This window comes from Fragaria vesca, linkage group LG1 (genome assembly GCF_000184155.1).
Source record: "Fragaria vesca subsp. vesca linkage group LG1, FraVesHawaii_1.0, whole genome shotgun sequence".
Taxonomy (NCBI): Eukaryota; Viridiplantae; Streptophyta; class Magnoliopsida; order Rosales; family Rosaceae; genus Fragaria; species Fragaria vesca.
Genome location: NC_020491.1, coordinates 1,601,838 through 1,622,351, shown reverse-complemented (window position 1 = coordinate 1,622,351; position 20,514 = coordinate 1,601,838). Strand labels below are relative to the sequence as shown.

Genomic DNA, 20,514 nt, shown 5'->3' with positions numbered 1-20,514 from the left:
TTGTTTGAAGTTTTGGGTGATCTCGCCAGAAACTGGAAAAGAACGGACTCGCCGGGGAGGGAAAGTGGTCGAGAACGCTGCTGGAGTGTTCTGGGGTGGAGGCGCGCCGTCGCGGGCGCCGGAGGGTGGAGAACGGACGGACGTCCGCACTTTAAGGCCGGTGCGGACGTCCGCACCACATCCGACCTGATATATAGAGAGGATGAGAAACGGACGTCTGCACTTGGCTTGTATATATATATATATATATATAAAGGATCAGTAAAGAATCACTGGCCTAGGGCTCCTCCTCACTTAGTTTGTTAACGTTTTGGATTTTTTAACACCTATTTCCAATCTTGATCAACTACATTGATTAATTGTTTATCGAAAAAACTATATTATTGAATTGGGAATTGATTATTGAAGCAATGATGTTTCCCCATTTTCTCCGACCTTGACAGGTTCAAGGAAAAAATTCTTGAAATTAAAGGCGATGACTTTAGGCAAGGATAAGTTCGACTTTTTCTCCTTCAATATGGTTAAAAATCAATATAGATATCAAAAACTGGTCATTTTTCAAAATTTCTCAACAGAAAGAGACAGATTGATTATTTTTTTTATGCTCAACTGACGCTATAACATACTATGCAAGAGGTCCTATACTACAGCTTGTCCCAAAGTGATGCCCAGACTATACTCTCTACCACAAGTTGTCCACCTCCGCACCATCAACTGTTAATTTATTCATTTTTTTTTTCATCCAAATCACGCAGTTTACAGCTAACACCCCACATGCCAGAGTTTTAACCTTTTTACCCCTTAACGAAAGCATTATGCTTTATGCTAAACATGTCGATCCTCAGAAAAGCCTTTGACCAATCCACTTCTGCCACCCTAAACAATTTTTACATTAAGAATCCACCACTTCACAATATCCACCACTTCATCACTTAGATTTCTTCTAAGAGGCTTTCAACCATTAAGTTGTGATGAATAACCTTGGAAAAGAACTTTCGAAGGGTGCCCCCCCAAGAGTTCCCAAAAGCTCACTCTTTTGCCATTCCCCACCACCAGTTCATGACAAAGGGCAGATTGACCTAATCCAGCTGAAATATCCTTTACATGACTTCTACTTGAACCTCTTGAGGATCTGTTTTGCATCTCACCCATTGTCATCCTACCCATACTTGCTATTGATTAGAACATACCACAAGGAATCTTTCCCAAAAAAACTCTCCAACATACCCTTTGTCATCGCACCCATACTGCTTGTAATAAATTCCCCTCTTCTTGTTCATTGACAGTATCTCCCTAAATGATCATTTTCTCCTTCTCCAATTCCATCCCATAAAAAGTTTTTCATTAACTTCTTTATCCTCTATCTACAGTTGCTCTCTACTCAATTATTACACTTCAAAATCTCAGACACAAAAATCGAAACAGAAACAGCTAAAATAAATAACTGTTATCGAAAAAGAACGTACCATATTGGTCTCCTCCAGATCTATATCGTAAGGCAGGTCAAAAGGGTTATTTGATCTGTGCTCAGAGGCATGCGCATTAATTTCACCCTGGAATACGGAGAAAAAGATATTACTATGTAGATTCCACTGGCCAAATCAAACCAACAAAGCTGAAGTAATAGAACAATACAAACCATATGAGGTAGGACTTGTAGAGTATATGATGGCCCCAAGACATGTGATGGTAGACCAGGATCATGGGGTTCACCTTGGGAAGCAGCAATTTGAATCCCATCTGTACTAGAGTCCTGCAGAAAGACAAGTACAGACTGAGAAAAAGGAAGAAAATAAACAACTGAAGAAACATAAAGTCGATGCAGAAAGCTCAGAAATTCCAACATCCAAATACTGGTCACCAACTGACAAAAGCTCGTCTGTTGCTACTGATTCACTACTCTTCTTGATGCCCTCCAAAGGAAGATCTCCAATAGAATCTTCAAAAGCCTTCCATGACTACTCAGAAACAAAATATCAACCTCATTATATTCTATGTTTAGATTGCCATCATCTGAAGTAAAAGACTAAAAGACACCTGGTTATTTCATGAAGTTAAAATAAATAATATTCTAAATTTAACAATGAGGAGTTAGACAAGTAGCCAGAATGATATCATGATCTTTTTGAAAACGTTATCCCAAAAACTCAAAAGTAAGAAAAATAAACTTGACAGCTTCCAATTGCGTCAATAGAGCTCCTAAACTTGGTAAAAAATGCTGATTTGCACACCATCCGTCAAATTCAACGCTTTCCATCCAATTGGAAAATGTTGAATTGTATGGAGGGGGTGCAAACAGGCAATTTTTACCAAGTTTAGGAGCTAAATTGACGCAATTGCAAGGTGGGGGGTGCAAATTGACAATTTGAGCTAAGTTTAGGGGGTATTTTGGCTATTTTGCCAAAAATAAATTAATAAAACAAAGAAATCATATTCTTCATGGTATTCAACCTCATAAATTAACAAAATCAACCATGTACCAGTCATATTGCCAAAACGCCAATATTATCTGATGGGTGTAGTTCCGATCATGACGAGGCTTACCTGAGTACTTGCTGTAGTATTTGGAGCAGTAAAATTGGACAAATTATCACTCCATGGATTAGAAATGGTCACAAACGATGGCCACTGCATGCCTGTATTTGATGACGTGAATAGATCAAAATTTCCAGTAGAGGCTCCATCATTGGAAGCTATACTTGCAGGTATACTATTATCAGTCCCTGAAATAGAAGCTGAGGACTGTGGTGTATCAAATGTTGCCCATCCTACACTTTTAGGGACAGATTCTTGTACTTGTTTGGCAGTTGAAAGGTGCTGAGGAAAATCAGCAAATAAATCCAAAGGTGTCGATGCCTGAGGAGGTGGGTGTACATTCGAAGACGACGAAGAAGACAATTCAGATGGTTGAAATGAATCTATGAAAATAGATGAAGATGTTGCTGGTAGCTGAAACAGATCAATAGAAGGGATTTCTTCTGGTTGAACAGGGGCCCTGAAGGGATCCAATCTATCAGAAGTTACAAAAAGAGATGATAAAGAAGTTGGTTTGTCCCCTAAGGCTCCAGCATATTGTTCAGGTTCAGAGACAGTGTCTATTGAACCGCCTGAATTAAATGACTTCAGAGACATGGAATAGCTATCCAGTGAGCCATAACTTCCCAAGGATACAGTTCTCTGAATAAACAAAGTAATGTTAGGTCACTGAATAAGTTTGGAGATCATCAGTATTATTCAATCAACAAATACAATAAACAATGATAAACATATAGTATAAAGAAAAAGCACAAGGACCACAGCACTAATGGAATGATGTCTACACCAGTAGGTATTATTGCACTGATACCAACTAAACTGAGTCCAAAAAAAAAAAACCAGAGTTGTCGTCAAAGAAAACTTATCCATATTATTGTGTATGAACTAATAAGATGACCTGGGTGGTGAAATGGTAGATGTATGGTGATCATTCTGGTATATCAGCAACCATGCAAGTTCCCCTATTGAAGATTCAATACAATTATATCAAACTGAAACAAGAGCAGATGTCTGCAAAAGGGATGGTATTTTGCGAACTTCTACATTTCCAACCACTATGCGATGTAATTGATCAGAACCATTAATGCTGTACGTTCCCTTAGCAAGATCCCCGCAAAAGATGATCAGTCACATTAGGAAATGTAGGGTCACCTAAACTGTGTATAGAATAATAATATGTCAAACAAAACTATTGATTGTTATGAAATGGCTGGGAAAAGATTTCTCCTTTAGCTGATTTTTGGAGGGTAACTTGAAGAACAATCTAAAATGTGGGTTATTACAATTACTGAACACCAAGGCCCTAAACAGAGGACCTCTCTGGTTCCTCTTTCTCTATATATGGATATGTAGATTACATACAAGATATATAGGGAACCTACAGATTACAAGATATATAGGGCGTTTCCAATAAGGAATAACAAATCTAAGGGATTGCATGTGAACCCACTTTCCGATCCCATCCAACCATTCAAATTTTATGTAACTATATGAACAGATCTCTGTACAAAATGAGTCAAGTTGGAAAGCATCAACTAGATCAAGTATATGAACAAACCGAATCTGTCCAATACGAAAGATTCACTGTCATCACGATTTTCAACCGGGCTCATATTTTGCAGACATAATCTGCATATATAGAGCTAAAACTTCAAGAGTCTGCCGAAATGAGATTCAAAAGTGGATCTCACAAGCAATTTTTCAAAAATACCCAAAAGAAAAGAGATCCTCAAGTGGAGGGCTTCTCATGCATACACATATGTTTGTGTGTGTGAGTGTGTGTGCATACACAGAGGGCCCTTCCTTCAAGATCACTGCTGGAATGCTGGGACCCATTTTCAGATCACATATCGGCAAATTGACTGTTAGATTTTTTAGGTGAACTTTCACCCAAATTGAAAATTATTAAGGTATTTGTAATCATGATTTACCATTATGACATGAATGGTTCATATTCGAATGTACCAGAAGCTCCAAGGAAAAAGTCTGCAAAGTCAAAAGATGGCAATAAACGCCGTGTGTAGACATGTAATTTGTATATTTGTACAAACACATGTATACGTGAATACATGTACCATCACATATGCCATCAGAGCTTATTTAACATAATATATAAGTATACCCAAGAATACCTAGAACCAAGATCAAACTAGGGCATCCTGACAAAACATACAATCTTTTGGCGCAAAAAAACTCTAGCAAAGAGCTAGGTAAGTGCTCTTGGTTTGAACCCCAAACCACATGGAAACAAACTATGGAGCTGACAATTACTGCAAACCCCACATTGATAACATGGGAAAGTCTTGCCATATTACATAATTACATCAAATTATGTGACATAACTAGAAGTTATTCTCATTAATCTACGTAGTATCAATATCTCTATAAAAAATAAAGTAAGTTAACAGCAAAGCATAGTCAAAGGTCCTTATCGTGTTATTGGCTTTAATGTTTTGCCACATAGAAAAGAGTTCTCTAATTCATTTAAGTGGCAGTTTTTGGTAGTGGGCATATAGCTAGAAAAGTTATGCATGTTAATTTTTAGAAAACAGACAGAAGAATTTTCAATGAATCATGAAGATGTTGCATATCATTTTTATATATATAAAAGAAAGTCTACAAGAATACAACCTGCGAATATGGCATCACTGCTGTTTCTCTGTTGACATTTGTCTCAGAAACTGTACTTTTTTCTTGGCACCTCACATCACTATTATCCTGCGAACGCTGGAAAGATGGACTGCTAGAGCCAATGTCCTGAAAATTAGGAGACTGTACTCGAGATTTGGATGCATCACCTCCACTTGACACAGAGTAATCTGAAATTCTGGAACCAGAGCCATCGATTTCAAACCTCTCCTCGTACATTTGTTCACTTAAACGACCAGCACTGTAATCAAAACTAGATAGCTTTCCTTCATATCGACCTCGATCAGAACCAGGCTTCCTGGTAAGTGCAGCAGCTTGCTTTCCATATCGTCGATCTTCATACTGATAATCATAAGGTGGACTTTGAGAATAAGAATGATATGAACTGGCACGTCTTGTCTCATCTTCACGGAATCTATGGTTCTGTAAATAACAGTAAATGTTAGGCTCACATTATACACCGAATGCAATAATTAGGAGCCTCACATAAAGAAATTTGTGTATATGATTACAGCCTAATTAATATGTTTCTTTTGATGAGTATCTAAACCTTCCAACTCAAAGACAAGAGTTTTCTTCAGTTCCCAAAAAAGAATGAAAGAACAGAAGAGGAGGAATGGCCTTAATCCTCCCAAACCAAGAGTCAAACTTAACAATTGAGAAATTTTTGTTTCAATTTTGACCTGCTTTTCCTCGTTCCGTGAAAGGATATAAATATTTGTAACAAAGCAAACAAACTATCAGTTCAAAAACTTTATTATCTGCAGTAATATAAAATGTATATGTTGCTTTATAATTATCTTGCCTGCATATCTCTCGGAGGTTTTTCCAAGGTTCTTCCTCCAGCATATTTTCTATCAACATATACACTTCTTATGAAATCACGGATTTTATCAACCTTACTGCAAGAAGAAAACATGACATGAACATCTCTGCACTACATATGCACTTGCTGATCATGAATTCGGGGTAGCAATAAATCCATATCTATCACCTGCTGTCGGGAAATCGCTGCCTTTGAAGGTCCCAATCTTTCAAATATATTTCCCTTGCACGCTGAAAGAATGAGGAGCGGCTCATCAGAATTCAAATAACTCTCCATTAAAGAGAGAGATTGGGAATTAAGAATGTACCTGATTACCACCATTTTCAAGTGCCTTGACTTCTTGTGATGTAAACTTAGACATAGATACTGACTTCACACGATGCGTGAATTCACGACTGTATAATACCATATGGATATGCTTTCATTGGAGGGGAAATGAAATACAAATCTAGCATATTTAGCTCAATAGAGTTGGCTAACAAATCAAATTCCCAACACAGCACCAAACATTTTAAATTTTTGGTCATTAGTTGAGTGACAAGCATGATGGTGACTGAACAAAAGAACAGGTAGAACTGTTTTAAATCAAGTATATGACTGACTGTCAACAGTAGTTCATATAAGAAGGTAGTTAATAGAAGGAAGAAAACATCACAATAACGTCAATGTGATCAATGTGTGGAAACTCATTTTACTATTGATCACAAAATACATAGGGAGCATGTAACATCTGGGCATACAGCAATCTCATGCACTTTCAAAATCTAGACTTACTCCTATAGACAGCAACCAAAATGAAGTGTTCAATGTGTTATTCAAGCTCACGTAATGAGGAACACTACTAGCCAGTATGCATTAAAAAAAGTCTTTAATAACAAAAGGGAGGAAATTAAGAAAATGGTAAACGTCAACCCGTGTATATCCCGGTGCAAAATACAACTATGTCTATTTACTTATGATATTAAGTGACAAAAAAAAAACTACTCGAGCAAAAATTCCAATAATTAATGTTTTACAGTCATTTAAGAATTTATCATTAGAAGAATGTTGGAATTTGGGAGCGGATCAGCTGTCCCTAAATTGCCCAAGCCAATTATCCCTTTAGTATTTTGACATCTGTCTTTTCACTAAACAAAATGATACCATTTTTGAGTTATATAATAATTTCTAATTTTTAACGCCAGGAAAAGTATTTGAATTCCTAAACCACCATACCCACCGATTCAGTTCTGCCACCGCTACCATGAGATGCAACTAGTAAACCAACATCGGCCATCCTTACACATGTAGCCATCCCCAGCACGAAAAGATTAAGACATAAACAAAGAAAATATAATACCCAGCTTAAGATAGGACAGGAGAGAAAGAAGCCGAAGGGAAAATGGCGTATTTTTTTCTTTCTTCGTCTTATGTTGTTTAATGATAAATAAAAGCAGGACAGTGTTAATAGATGGTTGGTAAAAAGAACAAAGAAAGTTGGCATAAAAAATTTGTAAACAGCGGATCCGCTCCCACTGGAATATTATCCTCGTAAGGGCTTTACAAAATAGAGACTTTAAGCGGATCTATTTAAGTACGCTGTCATCAATTGACCAGTTACTTTTTTGATACCAGATGATTAGAAACCTAATGTAAATAGATAACTATGAATCTCAGTTGTAACCGGAAAGATTAAAGAAATAAAACCAAAAAAATGTCTCTTTGATTCAGTTTACAAAATTTTCCAAGCGCTCTAGAATATTTTCACCGGATGTGACACTATATCACACAATCTTCATATTTGAGGTTTCTCTGAATATGTTACTAAGGTTTTCATGGGTGAGAGCTAACATAAATAACTAAGCGTTGGCATTGGTAATGTTATGTTATTCACTTTCCAACAGGAAACCCAACTTAAAATCAAGTCCCAAGCTGTTGGCACTTGTTAGTTGCTTTAGGCACTTAAATGAAGCGAGAAAGTCATATATGTATAAATCGTTAACAAGAAGCATCCATAGCATGATCTCTTTTTCACAAGCTTAATGTAAGCCCCAAATATGGACTCAAAGTTGCAGATTTGTCATGAGTATTACACAATTCTTTGGCACAGTTCTGTAGTTGGCATCAGATTTAGTTTACGGATGTTATCTGAAGTATACATTATGATGCACAAAAAAGTTTTAAAAGTGAGTAGATTAACAGGAAATCAAGTCGGTATACAAAAGTTACTGAAAATGTAAAGTAGTGAAAAGTAATTTGGAGTTGTTGGTAGCAATTTATTGAAGATAACTTCCTCTATTAACAATACCCCAGAAATGTCACTCGCACAGAAACAGAAGATTTTGAATCCTAACAGATGGTTGCAAAGTAAAAATAAAATGAAATCCTCCCTTGCAGGGGCAAAATCAAAGTAAATAAATAACGGAGTGGATTCCAAGAGTTAATCAGTTAATACTAATTTATAACCCAATCCAACATTGCAATAATTTACCAAACTCAGCTTATCAACAATAAAGTTAAAGAGCTTACTGTATGCCACTGCAAGTGGTGCAAACAAAAGTCCAGAAGTTGGGGCACACATACTGAGGACCCTGTAGTAGTACAAGCATTCAATTACATGGACTCCAGGAAGAATTCAAAGAGAGGAAAGAGAAAGAGAGTGAGTGTGTACCAGGCTGTTGCAGTTGATGCATCTTCGATTGGGAGGAAGCTTCATAAGACCTCGAATGATCTTCTCGTTTCGCTCTTCCTCTTTTCGGCTTCCCATTTCTGTCTGAAACCCTAGAATAGAATAGAAGTAGAGCACAAGGCTCCTCTGTGTTCCTTCCTTTCTTTCTTCTCCTCAGTCCAAAACTGAAAGAATCTTTTCAATCGACTTCTCCAATTTTTGTATATAAAGACATTTATGCCCTTTTCATCACTGGCCAGTCTCCCTTTTAAACCAAAAAACGCCCACGATATAAAACTCAAAAACAGACGGCCAAGATATAAAACTGAAAATTATCACCGGCTCGATTTGCTATTTTCGAAACTACTTTTATTTTCCCCAATCTTTCGAAATTCTTAGAAAATAGACCAAGTGTTCGAAAATGATTCGAATGTATCACCGAACTTGTGTCGACACGTACTATAACATCGGGTCCTTAAATCAAGAACTCGACCTTTTAAGAATTTCTCAAAAAATAAACTCGAGCAATTCTTTAAAAAGTTACGAGCACGGTTACTTTCTTCCACTAACTCAAGTTAAGCTCGGCATATCTTGGGTCTTACAACTTACAGTAGGATGTGACAATAAAATGAAATTAGTATGTTGATTCGAAATTCATAGAGAAATGTGAGAGGAAATGAGGAATGGATTTGGGTGTCCCTAGTAAGTTTTGGAATCTAACCAAGTAAATTTGAAGTGATTTCCCCACTTTTATCTTAATAACAATTTGATACGAAGAGATACATTTCAAAATGCGTGTCTCTATATTAGTAATTTTGTTTAGCATTGGAGCTAGAACTTGGATTTCATGTAGTGTCTATCGATGAACATTTTCTATTTAAACTGTTAAAAAGAACTTTAATTAGAAATCGGTGAACTATTGAATGTCATTGATTTTGACAAAAGCACATAAAAGCATGTGTTGGATATTAGCGTATGAGCATTGATACTCAACTGCCATCCATAATGCATTGAAAACTACTGAAAGTATGCATTGTGGAAAGATGAAAATGAGATCGAGAGAAAAAAAGCATTTTGTGTACTTGAGTTTCCTCATAAGAACATCCAGTGGTCCATGATTAGCCCCACACATGCAAAAAATGGGGAAAGTATGTCCCTCCGACGACGGATCGGGAGACCATGAGTATAATAAGACAACAAACAAAAGGAGGAACATGCGTCGAGATATTACTGATTGTTAGATCATATCTTCAAAATATCTAAAGTCACTCATCCGTTAGTAAAATACACGGTATGAAACGTGTAGGCCCTAATTTCACTCCTTTTTTCTTTTTTTTAGTTAAACATTTCACAAAAAGACAACTTATTTGAGGAAAGACAATGTTAAAGTTACCATAAGAGGAAATAAGGAGTGTGGATTGTAAAAAAAGGAGTGCAAATTTCAATCCTCTTGATATATGGTCTGATTAACCAATAATTGAGTGGAAGAAACCCTTTGACAACATGGATAAAATTTTGTTATATATAAGAATCATATATTTGACCAAAAAAATAAAAAAGAATCATATAAAGTATTGGTCGATGACTTGATTGTGTGACATATTTATGAATAATGTTGAGAGATTTGGCCCTACCAAGTGAAATAAATTTACCATATAGAATTGTGTTGATCCTGCTTACATGTGTAGAAGTCAAAAAACACCACTAGAATGACCTTTTGTAAAAATACTACAATTCTGGCCCAGAGCAGGTCAGCACCCTGCATATTTACCAGTCTGAGTAAAAATAAAAGATACCTGCACGGCAAATCTTTGCTTATCAAGATTTTTTTTTTTTCTTTGCTTAACAAGAATTTGACTTAACAACTCGGTATGTGCTTAGATTGCCTCTCTGTCTTTCACATACCAATTCACCAAATGAATATGAAGTTTATAAACCAAACCGAAATTGATAGTAATAGACAAGTATAAAGCGGTTCCTTCAAACAATCTTAACTTCCCTCAAAAGCGGTTCCCCATGTCTCATGAAATAAACAATCAAACTGTAATACTCCCCCATAACATATCACGCTGATGAAAAATTCCTACCCTACTCATTGAACACTACAAAGTTACAACTGCTTTTACAAAAATGAAACATTATCCTTTAAGCCGACTCAGCTTTTGCGCCATCCTCGGTTGTTTCAATTGCATCATCTTCCACAGATGGGGCGACTTGCTGCTCTGGCTTAGCAGGCCCTGGACCAGCTGATACCTTTACCATTGCTGGGCGCAGAAGCCTGTCACCAAGCTTGAACCCCTTGCGAAATTCATCTAGTATAATACCTTCTTCAAATTCTGAAGAGTCCTCACGCATAATTGCTTCATGGAACTACGATAACGAAGAAAAAAACAAATCAATTTTGAAATTAAATATTAGAAATTTCAAATTTGTATAAATTCTCTATGTTAATATGTCAAAGAAAGCACTCAAAATGTGACCTTATTTTTATAGTTTGTTGTTCATGATACTGACACTAAACATAGGTCACATAATACCCGAGAAGGAAAAAAGCACAAAGAAAACCACAAGATTGTTCAAAATTAGTTTTCACTCTTGAACTCACCAAATTGGCTCAATTCAATCATCAGTTGGTCTGACTTAAAACCGTATCCAGGTCTTCATCAAACCTGAACAAATTTTACCAACTATTTGATAAAGTTCATCAAGTAATTGATTGAATTTCGAGCCAACTTGGTATCTAACCTGCATAAACCCAATATAAGATAGAACAGTCATTACGTCAAGTTGTCAACTATCAGAAGGGCAAAATTCTTCTAATTAGGTTATTGATCTTCAAGACAACTCACAACTGGTGCATTCCTCCTGTAATATTGATTACAGCTACTCATGGTGCAATTCTATTTTCTTATACACTAGTAACCAAACTCAAAATTTTCCTATTGACTGCACAAGATAAATAATAATTTCCTCCAGTAGATGTCAAGAAAGGTAGCATCTCTGTTCAAAGATTCAAACAAGTCTTTCACCTATACATGACAGTAAAGTCTGAATAACTTACCACTGGATCAAAGGGCTTCCCCACTGTCTCTACTGGGAGAACGCCAAGTGAACTCAAGATTTCTCCGAACTGTTTATAAATGCTCTGATAGCTTTTGTTGATCTTCTCCTCTCCCTCTGTCTCTATCTTAATCTGGGATTTAGCCCTCTCAAAATTATCCAATACACCCAACAAGCTCTCAACAACTTCCCCCTGAGCATTAGTTACCAGTGAAACCCGTTCTCTATCTGTCCTTTTCCGAAAATTATCAAAGTCTGCACTAATCCTCAGAATCCGAACCTTCTCTGCTGACAGTTCTTCAGACAAAGAAGCCACTTTCATTTCAAGGCCTATTTTTTCATCTTCAATAGATTTTAGAAAAGATTCAATCTCGGCCACTTTTGATTCATCGTTACTAGCTAAAGCTTCTTTGTATAATTGTAGTGAAGCTATGACGGCTGAAGCAGGTTTTTTGTCATCAGCTTCCCCATCATCACTTATACCACTTTCTTCAGCGTCACTTGTACTGTCTTCCACACTGACTGCCCCATCTAAAGAATCCTGTTACATAGATCTCTTAGCGTAAGTACTTAGAAGTAAAGTAGGGAAAGGAAAAAAACAAAAATAATATGGACCCAAAAGGCCAAAATGCAACATCATGTAGAATGACATGCTCCAATGCCAACTAAGAAATGTGAAAATCAATAACAAAAAAGGCAATAGTGATCCTTTGAGTTTACAGGATGAGGGAGTTTAACTGTGATGTACATTTCTTTTTTTTTTGAGCATGCGGTGATGTACATTCTTATCATATGGAAATTGAGGAAAACATTATCTAAAACAAAACCATTGCAACTGTGCATTAAACTAAAGAACTGGCGCATCATCCAGCTCTATACTCAGAAATTCAATGGTATATGTAAAAGTGCAGGACTGTTTCTGTAATTTATTTATTTTATTAAAAGAACAGATCATTGACAATTGCAAATGCAAAGGGGTAGTGAATTTGACAAAAGCCTTGGGAGTCATCTTAGAGATAGTCTTCAGCAGTTCTTGGAGCAATGAGGTTTATAAAAATTTCAAATGATATTAGGGTTTAGGGTTATACATGTTAGCCACACAAGGTGAACATGCACATTTAAAAAAAAAAAACAAAGAAGAAAGAAAAGAAACAGCATTATTGATAAAAAAAAGTACCCAAAAAAAAAAAGACTAGAAAGAACAGCAGTGCAAGCTCTTACATGAAGCACAAAATATTGTGAAAGAAACTTTTAGCCTAGACGACAGCAGCCCACCAGTCGATCATAATTAATAATTTAAATTCTGCTGGACCAGAAGCCAATAAAGCTTCCTTGTATTTCACTCTAGGTCAAAGTTCCTCCAACCCGACACCTCTGTAATCTCCAAAAATTCTTCTATCTCTTTCCATCCAAAGCACCCAAAAGAGAGATAACACATAACTCTGAGTGTGACAAATTAGTTTTGAGCGAAGTGATTATGAAAATATAGATATAAAATGTCACACAGTCTAGCCATTCTTGTCTTATTAGTTAAGTAAATCCTCATAAGAGCTGGAACCTCAAATCTCTCGGTAACCTCATTAACCAGATATAAATATGAGAGTAGCTATAAGGTATTTTTGGGCAGCAACCCAAAGGCTCCAGGGTATATTCGGCAGCTCTGAGGCGCATCTCATATTCTTCTTAGGAAACATAATGACCCGCTATTATTGGCTTCTTTTATTATTTCTTTTCTTTTTTCTTTAAGGGAGGGGGGAGGGGGAGGCTAGAATGGATTTGATGATAATTAATACTTCTCTTATTATTTGTTAAATTTTATACTACTTTATTCATAAACTTCCACTCCCACACTACTGTACGCCCTTGCCTGATATAAATAAACACATCCAAACATTAATTATATTCACAATACGTCAACTGAACTACCCAACAATTGTGCCAGGAACAGGAACTTATGCGAAAGAGAAGAAAGAATTAAAAACAAAATTTAAGTTTCAACAATAACCCAATACTCGGAAATAGAAACCACATGGCTATATTCTATGATCTGAAAGTACATCTAGTTGAGTTATAAACTTCAACTCTCAAACCACAGCAAACTTTGAAATTTTACTGAGCATCAGTAAGGTTATCGTGATTAACTTAATATAAAAATGTGGCTAAACAGACCAGTCTTAGTCTGTGTCACCTCATTTGTTTGGATATTCAAGTAGTATGTTATCTCTTTTTTCACCAGCAAGTCAAACTTTGAGTTGGGCATCGCCCTTATTGCCTTCCATCTCTGGGATTCTACTGATTAAACAACATTGTCTCAGAAATACCAAGTGACTTGATGAAAGCAGCTTTTTCGGAATAAAATGGGTTATTAGTGTAGGAAAAGAAAATCATTACTGGGGATTACTGCAATAGTGAAATGGAATCTATTGCAAAAATATAACCGAGAGTCCTATGAAAAATAGATTTGTTCAATGAAAAACTTATACCGGACTGTTTTCATAACACTAGATAAACCTTGCGGATAGAATTGAAAATCATACCAATTTATTCACAAACAAGAACAGATAATAATCTCAAAATAAGCACAACCACAGACATCACAACTGAAAGTTTAGGGGATAATATTCCACAAAAGAAAGAAACCAAAGAAAGAAAGAGAGAGAGATAGTAGTACACCTCCTCCTCAAGGTCTTGGGCATCGAGGGTGTCAGTAGTATCGGTTTCACCCTGCTGCTGTTGGGAAGCGAAAGGCACGAAGCCGAGGGACGGAAAGTGAGAGAAGCGGAGAGTGGTGCTAACCGCCAGCCTTTGTCGTCTAAACGAAACGTAAAAGGGTTTCGGAGAGTTTGAGGAGAGAGCTGTAGGAGGAAGAGGTGCGAATGGTGCCCTCAAAGCTGAACTTCGGAGGACATTCGCCATTAGAGAGAGAGAGAGAGAGAGAGAGAGAGAGAGAGAGAGAGGAGGTAGTAGNGAGAGAGANAGAGANANACGAGANAGNAGTANANANGTANACGTNAGTACGAGNAGNGAGANAGACGAGAGAGAGAGAGANAAGGGGTTACGAGATAAGGGGGACGTGAACAAGATACCGAAACAGATTCAACTCTCGAGGCTAACCAAAGCTCCAAAGCTGAGAGTTAACTACAACCGTCTGATGCACCTTGTAGTATTCTCATCTACAGTACTACTTTCACGGACGGCCCCAATTGCAATTGCGTTAGGTTTTTTTTTTTTTTTTTTTCCCTAGAACAATGGTTTAAACACTGTTTCACATTTTAAAGTTTTTCAAAATGTATCTCACCTTCTTATCTCGAGGATATATTGTATCTGGATACGTTAGCTCCATCAGGGAGAACATATTTTCAAAGGTATTTTAGTCTTTTACATCTTTTTTGGGTTTAATAAAATATGTCTACAAAATTAAAATGCAATTGGAATTGGTCAACTCGTATCATTACTAATATTCTTTATATGAAGCAGGAATTACAACTAGGACTGGACATGGACGGGATTTGATGAATCTCGTCCCGTCCCGAAAATAAAAGAATGGGACAGGATGGTACGAGAATGTCGATTTTAAGAATTGATCTCGTCCCATCCCGTCTCGATTGGTGACGGGCCGGATCAAGACGGGATCGGGTCGTCCCGACATAATAGCCAAAAAAGAAAATCATCCAAAAATATTAAAAATTAATAAAATAAATAAAGAAAAAGTAATTAATGTTCATAATGATACAAACTCTGAACAATTTTAATTCCTCAATTTAGTTATTTCCCAAAAATATCTATATAAAGTCCTTTGCTTTTTCCTTGTATTATGAAAAATTAAGGAAACTCTTAACAAATTAAGAAAACTGTTAATAACAAAACCCTATATAAAGTAATAAATTATCGATAAGTGAATATTGTTCATTTATCGATAATATAATAACCTCTCTAAAGTATAATTTTTCATGTTCCTAACATTATTTATTTATAGAGGTCTTATTGTAGATAGAAGAGAAAGGCTGTAAGTGTCTTTGTGAGGGTGAGGCCAAATAAGGAGTTCATGAAATGAAAGTGTCCTTGAGAAATCATTGAGAGGTGTGATTGATTTCATACAACTTAAGAAATGGACGCATATGATCTAATACAACTTATGAATGGACGTGTATGATCTAATACAGTATAAAAAATTTAATATTTTAATATCGTGGGACGGGACGAGACTTTTTGGGATAGTCTCAATCCTGTCCCGTCCCGTTTCAAAATTCAATAATGGGACGGGACGGTATAGGCATTTTTAAAACTCTATCCCGTCCCGTCCTGCTAACTTTCAGTACGGGACCGGTATGAGATCAGAATTCAGGTACTAAGTGCCCAACCCTAATTACAACGGGTACAACAATAATTACGTCTGATATATATATATATACACACACACATTAATCCCTTAATTTCCTCTGGTCAGTTACTTCAACAAAAGCACATAAATGTATTTTTCTATCAACACTCCTCCTTGTGCCAAGTCAAAGACGAAACAATGCATGTAGTGTTGTCTTGTTAAAAACTTTGTCAAGTGACAAAATGCAGTGAGAAAAAATAAAACCTTGGTCGAAGGGAAAAAAATACAACGCACCTATTACATCAACGCACCTATTACATTTGAAGATGGCATGTGTGCATTAGACTCCCCCTGAAGTCTACGCCTTTCCCCTGATCCTTACATCAATCAGGGGAACTTGGAAAGTCTTTGCATTCCGATGTTTCTCACATGCTTTTCAAATGTAGCCCCTGGCAAGGATTTGGTATATAAATCCGCCGCATCCTCCTTATACATTACTTGATTCACTTGAATCTTAAGGAGAGTCTATTGTTGTTGAATGTAGAAGAACTTTGGCGTTATGTATTTTGTACTATCACCCTTGATATACTCTACCTTCATCTGTTCGATGCAAGTTGCATTATGATCATAAATGCAAGCAGGCTCTTCAGTGGTAGAACTCAAACCATTAGCCCCTCGAATATATTTAATTATGGACTTAACCATAAACACTCACAAACTGCCTCATGTAGAGCAATGATCTCAGAGTAGTTCGAAGAGGTAGCCACAAAAATTTGCTTGGTTGATCTCCAAGATATCGTTGTGTTCCAAATAATGAATACATAACCAGTTTGGGAACGTCCTCTATGTGGGTCAAAGAGGTACCCAACATCAGCAAAACCAACCAAAACATCATTTGGGGTTTCAACATTTCCTTCAAGATGTGTAATTCCATCTACAGTCCCTTTTGTCTTTCTGTAGGGATAGAATAGACTCAAGTCAATGGTTTCTTTTAAAATTGAAATATTGTCTTGATACCATTCCAATGACGTTGTGTTAGCGCTGAGCTAAATCTAGCTAACAATTTCACTAAGAATGCAATATATGGTCAAGTACATTGGGCTAAGTACACTAATGTGCGTAGACAAGAAATTTCAGCTCCTAAAACCTCCTCGTCATCCTCCTGAGGACGAAATGGACATTTCTTTATATCTAGACTTCGACAGATCATGGGAGTGTTGGTAGAATGCACTTTGTCCATGTTAAATCACTTGAGCATCTTTTGGACATATGTAGATTGGTAGATTAGTATTCCTACACACTCGGTGTTCTAGCTCAAGGCTTAGACACAAACAGAGTTTCCCAAGATCAATTCATCTCAATTCGTATTTCAAGTAGCTCGAGGGTTCTCTTATTTCTGCAAGAGTACCTATTATGTTTCGATCATCAACAAAGATAGCTATGATTGCAAATCTGAAACTCATTTTCTTTATGATTATGCAGGGGCATAATTCATCATTTTTGTATGCCTTCCCAATCAAGTGGTAACTTATGTAAAGTGACATTTTCAATTCTAATTGCAAACACACTCTGTGTATAGAGTTACGTTTGGTAGTGGAAGGTCATCAGACCCATGCATAAATATCTCTACATCAAGATCCTCATAAAGATAATGCAATAAGCACATCTATGAGCTGTATTTTCATTATAGGAGAATATGTCTCCTCGTAGTCAATCAAGAGCGTTGCGAGAAACCTTTGCGCCACAAGACGAGGCTTTTACATCAGAACTTCACTCTTCTCATCATGCTTCTTTCTTTTTTTTTTTTTACTAGAGACTTATTTATGCCCTACCGGCTTTACTCTTGGTAAGGTTTGCACTATCGAACCAAATACCTTTCTCTAGTTTTTGTACCGTGCGTTGCTGCGAGTAATTTTTGAGCCTATTCAGTATAAGTGAATGTCAAAAAAGCGTCATATTTTTAGTACAGGCGCCGTGCTACATGTAATTTAAAACAATATGGAGAAGTACATTATATCATGTAATGTTAACTGTCTTTACTTGTGGAAAGCACTTCTAGTCTCTCTCATACAGTTTCTTCTCATGTGCAGCATAAGCAGCGATTCTAGATCCGTAGTCTTCATCTTGAGCTGCTATTCTTACCCAATGTGAAAACTTTGTTGTAGCTTTGAAGAATTGCCAAGTAAGTTAGGCCTTCATTTTGCTCATCTCAGTGCCAAGTTCGGCTTCCAATTCAGCCACCTTCATTTCATCATTATTCTACATGGCATAACCAAACAAAAGTTTAGCACATGAACAAAGAAGTGGATTTCACATGACTCAAAAGGAATAACATTTTTTTTTAAATTTATTAATAACTCACACACCCTATATATGTCGTGAGGTTTGAACCTGTCACACCCCGGATCTAGGGTCGGTGGTTTCCAAGCACCTAACACCGAATTCTAGGCGTGAGCGTGAAAAGTAAAAGAAAATAATACAAATTCAAATACTTTTCTAGAAATTGTTGAAAACAAAACAAATTGTAATAACAAAAATAATTACAAAGGTAAAACTGGTCTTGAGGTCTATCTCACTTTTAGTCTTCCGTAATCCTTTGAACTCGCGTACAGGTCTACTAAACGTCACAGTTAGCCTTCTAGAAACACAAGTCCTCATAAGTACCTGAACAAGACTCATAGGGGTGAGCTTACGCTCAGTAGGGTAAAACCTTCTTAGGTTATACTTATTTACGTTGTATAATCAAGTTATCAAATATCAAACAATACTTTACATAAATAACAACAAATAGATACATAAATGCTAATGCACTCCCTCCACTCTATTACTGGCTAATTAGTCTATACACCTAAGACATATGTATCTACACGTCCCATACCGTGTAGATGTCTCAAATATACGACATAGCAAATCAGTAATATATAAACTCCAGTACCTCTTTTGTTAACCTTATCATGGTCCCCAGTCTTAAAACCCGAAAGATCGTTTTATCGACTCATACGTCGAAGGGGCATACATTCCTCACTCATTTGCGCAGGTGGGCTGATCATAGCTACTGGAAGTCCCCATGAGGAAACTCAACTACACAAAATGTATTTGTTCTAATAATCTCATTCTCATCTCCAGAATCACCATTCTCACTATTCTCACGTTTCCTCACAATGCATTATGTATGCAACGAATATCAATACTCATGTTATATCATCCAACACATGCTTTTATGGAAAGCGATAACATCAATCATGTATGCCAACGATTACACACTTTTATCGAAAACGGTAACAATCAAGAGCTAATCAATCAATGACACACAAAGCAACAATTTCAATTATAACTCTAATTACCAATTTAAACAAAGGTTCCCCGAGAGACCCTACGTGGAATCCAAGTGTTAGTTCTGACGCCAAACAAAATTAGTAACACCGCGACACACTTTCTGGAATCTTGCAATATGCCTCCAATCCTCGCATTGAATCCTTGTTCCGATAAAGTCGGCAAATCACGTCAAGTCGAAATGTTAAATCTCCAAAATTTACTAAGGACACCCATCCAACTACAAATTCACTATACTTCCGACTATGACTATCAACCCAAAATGTTTCGACTCCATCCTTATGTTCGCTTCCCTCTCCATCTCACTCATACCTCGTCTAATAATCCAAATTGCCAACCTTCATAACTTTAACAATTCAACATCATCTTGCCAACATACCAATTAACTGGAACTTCAGAAACAACCAAACTGACATATGTATTCACAATCCTCATCAACCGAACTTAACACACATAATGATCAAAACCAATTTCACAATATAACAATCAACTCCTCCACACACCAACATCCACCCTTATACCATTTCTGAGTTGTCATCTAATCCACCATTCCTCTTCGACGAATCTGAAAACAAAGCTTCATGGCACCATTTATGGAATCAGTATACAAGTATCAATACCAATATGTGATAGGAACACTCTTGTTCTTAATCCCAACAATACACTTCAACCTTCCAACAATCATGATTCTTCCAACTCCAACTATAACTCAATAGTTAATATTCATCCTAAACATAAACAAAACCCAGAAATCATAACCATAACTATCGCCGCCACCGTACACAACGGCACTCACAACGGTCACCCACTGCCCAAAACGTAACTTTCTCCAAATCTCAACCAATCTCAAATTCAATTATACAGAAAGGTAGAGCTCGACGAGAATATCAAGTTTTGTACCTCAATTGCCTTCGTCGGTGGCCGGAATACACAGAACTTGGCCGGGAAACTCAGAAAACATTCCCTTCTTCGAATCTCTCTCACCGAAGCTCTTCTCTTGAAACTGAAACCACAGGGAGATCAGGGACGACGAGACAAAGCTATCTACACCAGTCACGCTCGCCACTGTAGCCGTAATCAGAAAAACCCGATCGGAACCCTAAAATCTTCTCTTCTTCGATTCTCTCTCTCCTCAGCTTCCCA

At 36.8% G+C, this 20,514-nt stretch overlaps 2 protein-coding genes across 2 annotated transcripts in view; both read right to left on the bottom strand.

Moving 5' to 3' along the window:
• LOC101311120 (probable ADP-ribosylation factor GTPase-activating protein AGD14-like) overlaps positions 1–8,866 on the bottom strand; it is a 12,982-nt gene extending 4,116 nt beyond the window's left edge. Inside the window, exons 1-10 of the mRNA XM_004287157.1 lie at positions 8,661–8,866; positions 8,519–8,580; positions 6,318–6,405; positions 6,179–6,240; positions 5,990–6,086; positions 5,167–5,607; positions 2,545–3,177; positions 1,845–1,958; positions 1,640–1,753; positions 1,467–1,553 (exon numbers count right to left, since the gene is read on the bottom strand). Of these exons, the coding sequence (XP_004287205.1) occupies positions 1,467–1,553; positions 1,640–1,753; positions 1,845–1,958; positions 2,545–3,177; positions 5,167–5,607; positions 5,990–6,086; positions 6,179–6,240; positions 6,318–6,405; positions 8,519–8,580; positions 8,661–8,756 (1,794 nt within the window). The 5' untranslated portion in view covers positions 8,757–8,866. The remainder of the gene's footprint in view (positions 1–1,466; positions 1,554–1,639; positions 1,754–1,844; positions 1,959–2,544; positions 3,178–5,166; positions 5,608–5,989; positions 6,087–6,178; positions 6,241–6,317; positions 6,406–8,518; positions 8,581–8,660) is intronic.
• Positions 8,867–10,588: 1,722 nt separating this feature from the next.
• LOC101312374 (protein GrpE-like) lies at positions 10,589–14,667 on the bottom strand. The gene is made up of 3 exons (XM_004287162.1): positions 14,391–14,667; positions 11,719–12,258; positions 10,589–11,027 (listed from the first exon to the last, which is right to left on the bottom strand). Exons 1-3 carry the CDS (start codon positions 14,631–14,633, stop codon positions 10,803–10,805), a joined length of 1,008 nt encoding a protein of 335 aa, XP_004287210.1. The 5' UTR covers positions 14,634–14,667; the 3' UTR covers positions 10,589–10,802.
• Positions 14,668–20,514: the final 5,847 nt, after the last annotated feature.